The sequence below is a fragment of the Mytilus galloprovincialis genome, chromosome 4 (assembly GCF_965363235.1).
Source record: "Mytilus galloprovincialis chromosome 4, xbMytGall1.hap1.1, whole genome shotgun sequence".
NCBI lineage: Eukaryota > Metazoa > Mollusca > Bivalvia > Mytilida > Mytilidae > Mytilus > Mytilus galloprovincialis.
In genome coordinates this window covers 71,200,273-71,206,625 of record NC_134841.1, presented here as the reverse complement: position 1 = coordinate 71,206,625, position 6,353 = coordinate 71,200,273, and the positions used below count along the sequence as shown (strand labels likewise).

Below are 6,353 nucleotides of genomic sequence, written 5' to 3'. Positions count from 1 at the left end.
AAGTATATTTTCATAAGTTTTATAATGAAAACTATCCATTTAACATAAGCATCATGTTTTTTAATTTGAATATGACTTTAAATTAAAAAAAAAACAACATATACCTATATACAGTATGCTCTTACATCAAATCACATCGCGCCTATTTAAATTCCTTCACCTGTACACAAAAGGCCAACCTTAAACCGGAAAATCGTAATACTTCTATGTTCCCTTTACAGGTCGATTTAAATGGCAACTAGACGAAAGTTACCTCTACCAGAGCGAAAGGCTCCACGAAGGAGAGCACCACCTGTAAGTCACAGTATTATTGAGAAGCAAATGAATAGTCGTTACACATTTATTTTAAATTAGACAGTTATCTGATAAGAATGTCTATTTATATATAGAATCGATATATTCAGACTATTGAAATCTTGAAAAACAACGAAGAGTTTCATTAATAAACAATTCAAGTATGATTACACATGCGTTCCTTATTTGATTTCTAATATTTTTTTAGAATATGTATTATCGGTTTCATTATACCCAAGCTATTAAAGCAGTGTTATTATATTACAAGAACTTTGACTGTTGTTTCGTTGTCCTGTCCTGTCCGAATTGATTATGCTGATTTGTAGGCATCCATTTTCATTTTAACTATACGATGAATATATATTACACCCTATGAGAATGCAATTTTTCATAACACATTAATTTACTGCGATTTAGTAAGAAGAAAAGATTGGTTATTTATTGGTTTAAGACTTTATATAATTGAGTTGTACATAGTAAGTAAAATAGATAAAAACAACAAGACAATAGTACAAAAAGCACAACATAGAAAAATGAAGGCAAACCCCAACAAACACTTGTGGTGATCTCAGGTGTTCCGAAAGGGTACGCAGTTCCTGCTCCACATGTGGCACCCGACGTGTAAGTAAAAACCGGTAATCAGTCTAATTTGATAGGTCATATTCGTGAAAAGTAAACGGGATTGTAGTTACGACATAAGGAACATATCCGCTATCATCTGTGAAATTGATATTCCATGTGAGCAGCAACCTCTATCAGGGAAATCATGATTGGAAATTCAAGCCTTGGAATATCGTATCAATAAGCTGACCCTCATTGTCAATTTCAAGATGAAAGTCAAGATATGAGGCAGACTTAACTGTATCTTTTGTATCTTGTAATCAAAATTCGACGGGGAGAGATAAGTTCAACATAGTCACCAGATTTTGAATAAATATTGAAGTCAGCTCCTTTTCGATTTTATACATTTTTGGTGTTTACCTTTCGGAGTTATGGGGTTATAATTCAGTTTTTTCAGTTTTCGAACAATAACTGAAAAATATTTTTAGCAGTTTTCATGAGACTGGTAAATTGTTTATCTCTATAGACTTACGCTCCCTTAGGCCGTTTATAGGTTTTAGATCTATGAAAATAACCTTCTTTTATTTTGGTTTATATAAATTTGAGATATGCCATAACGGAGTTATGAAACTTTATTCTTTGAAAAAGCGACGGGCGTATCAGGCGCTCATGTCACAGTTCTTCGTTTGATGATGTAACACCCATTTTATTATACGACCACAAAACATTTTTAAAAAGTGGTTGTATATTAGTATCACGTCGTCGTCGTCAGCGTCGTCCGAAGACAGATGGTTTCCGGATAATTACTTAAGTATAAGAAAATAGAAATCTATTAAATTTTAACACAATGTGTATTACCACGAAAGGAAGGATTGATTCATGTGATTTTGGGGGTTATGGTCCCAAAGATTTAGGAATTAAGGGCCAAAAAAGGAGCCCAAATAAACATGTTTTTAGTTTACCGTCAAAAACTTGTTTTTAAATGTATAAATCTCTCTGAAATTAAACCACAAGTTTTCATACTACAAAGGGATGGTAACGGAGGTTATGACTCAAATCATTTAGCAACTAGGGACAAAAAAAGAGGAAAAACAAGAGTTAATCTCGTTAAAGGACAATTTAGACAATTTAAAAGCAGTGTAAGGGAGGTAATCCAATTCAAATTTAAAGAATACTGCTATATTTTTGATTACCTCCCTTACACTGCTTTAAATTATGTATAAGACATGATGATTGTCCTGAAATGATAAGCTGTAAACTAATTTTAGAAGTTGCTATAAATTAATATTAATTTTAACATGGCTGTATGTCATTTCATATTCTAATATTCTATGAAGTATTTAAATGAGAAGTTATTGTTAAAAACTCCATTAAAATTTGAACTGAGATTAATTTTGGAATAAGAGAAAGGGGGAGTTGAATATTAAATAAGACTTTGTGGAGGGGGTACAATTTTTCTCATTTCAGATTTCCGAAATTAAAAAGGAAAATTTCCTCAAATATTTTTTTTGAGGGGATTATTATTCAACAGTATAGTGTATTGCTCAAATTTGTTTGAGTTCATTAGTCTATATTCTGTGTATGGGTGTCTGTCTTCCGATGGTCAGAAGATTGTAAATACCATCTAACCGTATTTTATGATGAGACTTCATAAAACCTTCTTAGAAATGTCGTTTCTGAATATACTTGATTTTCGTAGTATCCAACCAACTAGTTGTAGCTAAATATATCTTAGTTAGCGTCCTGTAGTAGGTAGCATATTTTGACCCTGATTCTAAAATTTATCAGCCAGCGGAACGAGTGAAACACAATTTTCATGTTTCTGACCTCTACAAGCTTTTTTGTTAGCCGATTATTATTGCAGATTTAATGTATCGTTAATAAATTTGCATTTGTAGCCACCAGAAGATGAAATTCCACCTCCTCCACTTCCAAGTAAAACCACATCTGGGAGACCGAATCCATCTGTTTCTGTTTCAACATCTAGCAGACCTTCTTTACCAAAACCGAAAGCTGAAAAGGTAATGACGGAGTAACCAATGTAATAAATTGAAACTTGAGTAAATGAAAAGGTATACTGTCTGTCTAAGTTATGGTAAACAATCAGTTACATTTGTATCCGTTTTCCTGTTTTGTTTTAACTCTCCGAACCCAGAGGGTTAGTTGAGCTATATAACCACTAGTCATTCGTTATTCGTCCTTATTGTCCTCAATTATTTAATACAAAAACGTCTCCTCTAAAAGTATCCGGGCAATTGAAATCAAACTTGCCAACAATCAACTATTAAGATTTGAAAATTAATCCGATGTTCCTATCTGTCAACAAACACGGCCGACATGGCTAAAAACACAACGCTGTGATGTGACTGCAGAAGATGAAATTCCACCTCCTCCACTTCCAAGTAGAACCACATTTATGAGACCGAATCCATCTGTTTCCGTTTTAACATCTAGTAGACCTTCTTTACCAAAACCGAAAGCTCAAAAGGTAATGAAGGAGTTACCAATGTACGTGTAATACATTGAAACTTGGGAAATGAATAATTGTTTATAACCATTCTATCCAGTTTATAACCTTTGTTTTGCTTCCTAGACCCCTATGGTAAGGCCATCTATTCTCATTACTTATTCGTCTTCGTCGTCCGTCCGTTGATTTTTACAAAAAAAACTATCTCTAAAAGTGCACGGCCAATATGAACCAAACTCGGCTACTATCAATTTTAAAATTAGATGTCTTTCTTTTTTAATATCATAGTAATTGTATGTTACTACATATTTTCAATTCTTCTAGAAAACATCATTTTTCAAATTCTCATTTCCAATGCCAACAATATTTTCGTCTTTTATGTATATCTAAATGTGCATTTTTTCATTTTCAATCTCTTTTTCGTATACTATATATATACTAGCAGTCAATAAATTTCGGTATGGCGAAAGTGAGAAAAGCAATTTAGTTGATATGACCAATGGTAATCTGTTTCTCGCTATTTTACCTATGACAACGTTGTCAACCTCGTGTCAATTTCATTAGCAACGCCACGTGCCCCATTAGTTTCTAGCGATGATTTTTCATATCACTCGACTCCGTTGAGAAAAGAAATTATCAGTCAGCTAGATCTAAAGAAAATTTCGTAAAATAGCGATAACACGAAGTCTCGAATTTATTTTAGTAGTTTACATGAAATAACTATTTATAAACAAAGAAATTAATGTAATCTCAAAATTTCATGCAATTAGAATGATATTATCTTAGAAATTAGTGCATCCAATTAGTATTTCAGACATTCTTTTAATTTGTGTGTGCACTTTGAAATCTTTAAGAATACATGTTCACATGTTATGGTACATCCAAATAAGTAAACATTTTCTTATTTTATTTCAGACGGCTGCACCAACAAATATTTTATGTGGTATCTGTGATGTCCAACAAATGACTAAATGTGCAGATCACTGGTGCACTGAATGTGATGAAGGTCTATGTAACGATTGTGAAAAGCACCATAGCATATCAAAGGCTTCACGAAAACATGGAATAATTCCCATAGAAGACTTCCAAAAAATACCAACCGACATATCATCTATAGGCCACCATTGTGAGGAACATGAGAAAAAATTCCAAAACTATTGTTCACACCATGAGAAATTATGCTGTCCAAGCTGCATTGCAACAGAACATCTATCATGTTTAGGTTTATTAGATTTGGACGAAATCGTTAAAACATCGAAAACATCGGTGCTGATTGAGAATCTTGAAAAATCATTGCAAGAAATAGCAACAAACATTAAAAATGTCATCATTAATCGAAAAGGAAATCTTGCGAAATTCAAGGAACAACAACAGGAATTTCATTACAAGATCAAACAAGTAAGAAATACATTAAATACCCATTTAGACGAGCTTGAACAACAAATTAATAGCGACTTGCTTTCCGAGGAGCAAAATATCCAAAAAGAGTTTGAGACCTTATTGAATAAGCTTTCTAAAAAAAGAACAATTGTTAAAGATCTTCAAAACAATATAGTTGCCATGAAAAACCATGCATCGAACCTTCAGACATTTCTAACTATTAAGAAAATAGAAGAACGTGCTGTGTCGGAGGAAAGGTACCTTCAGTCCATCAAGAATGACAGCAAAAGTTTAAAGTCTTTGAACTTGATATGCAAAATCAGTGACAATATTATGAACATTGCAGACATACGTTCGTTTGGATCGATTTCAGCACATGTTAGCACACCTTCTGTTGTTCTGAAAACTGAAAAAGATAAACAGGCACAGATGTGGTTCCATAGAAGTATATCTAATAAAACTTTTGAAGACTTGCAACTGACGAGGATCAGATTGAAAGTTCCAAATAAATCAGGTATCACAGGACAAACCTTTTGCCCGAATGGTGATATGGTTTATGTGGATTACGGTCAGGCTCATCGACTGTTGATAATGGATAGTATAGGTATTTTAAAAAATGAAATGCAACTCCTGCGTGTGAGGCCGTATGATGTTACGTCCCTGGACGATAGTACGGTTGCAATTTCTACATGGGAGAAGAATGTAATTCATGATGTTGATATAAATTCTGGAACAATCACAGAATGTATACGCGGTAACTTTTGTGGTGGGATAACACGAAGAGGGAATACATTGGTATGTTGTCTTCGTTCAAACGAGATAAAGACAGTAGATTTACGTACCAATACCGTATCTCCCTTAATTTCAAATGTAGCAATACATCCTGAGACTTACGTCACAACATCTACCAACAAATTATTTGTAACGCATCGTTCCAACAATACAGTAACATGTTTCAACATGAATGGAGACAATGAATGGCAATACTTTGACCCTTCGAAGGTTAAACCACCTCTTGGTGTTACCGTTGATCGATACAATAACGTTTATGTTTCTTGTTTTGGACATAGTTCTGTTGTATTAATTTCATCAGATGGCAAACAAGCAAGAAGAATTCTGGATGCTAGAGATGGACTATTTGATCCCTACTGTGTTAATATTCAAAACCAAAATAATTTATTAGTGACATGTTATACAGGCGATGCTTTCTTGTACAACATTTCTTAGATCGTTACCATGGTTTCTTTCGGTAATTTTCATTTCACCATTTTTTTTAGCCATGTTAGCATTTGATATATTTTATTTTCTTCTGTTTATAAATATATAGTACAGATAGATATTTCTCAAAAATGTAAAACAAGTATTTGTCTCAAGTCCAAAGTTCGTTAATGGTTGTTTAATGTTAAATATTTTAGAGATTGGGTATCGTAGAGACATGTATGATATTCTGTTTAGTTTATTTGCAACGGTTATATAATTGGGACCATTTAAAGAATGACACATTATTAAGACACCTGTCTATTGATTATATATTGCCCTTTAGATGTATTTCGAATTTCAAATTTTCGAATTGTTAGTTTCCTGTCACAATGTACATATAATTTACCTTTATTCATATCATTCTTGTAAAAGACATGGCTTTGCTTATTTA

At 33.0% G+C, this 6,353-nt stretch overlaps 1 protein-coding gene across 1 annotated transcript; it reads left to right on the top strand.

Annotated features, from left to right (window-relative positions):
• The first annotated feature begins 219 nt into the window (after positions 1-219).
• Positions 220-5,627, top strand: LOC143073747 (uncharacterized). Its single transcript, XM_076249504.1, has 4 exons — positions 220-294; positions 2,754-2,876; positions 4,238-4,720; positions 5,577-5,627. The coding sequence occupies exons 1-4, from the start codon at positions 232-234 to the stop codon at positions 5,625-5,627; spliced, it is 720 nt and encodes a 239-aa protein (XP_076105619.1). The 5' UTR covers positions 220-231.
• Positions 5,628-6,353: the final 726 nt, after the last annotated feature.

Bases quoted from the DNA above. Each gene is read 5' to 3' on its own strand.
- LOC143073747 (XM_076249504.1), top strand. From the start codon at position 232: ATGGCAACTAGACGAAAGTTACCTCTACCAGAGCGAAAGGCTCCACGA. The intron at 2,877-4,237 runs GTAATGACGGAG...ATTTTATTTCAG, and splicing joins CAAAACCGAAAGCTGAAAAG to ACGGCTGCACCAACAAATAT. The intron at 4,721-5,576 runs GTAAGAAATACA...TTTCAAATGTAG, and splicing joins TTCATTACAAGATCAAACAA to CAATACATCCTGAGACTTAC.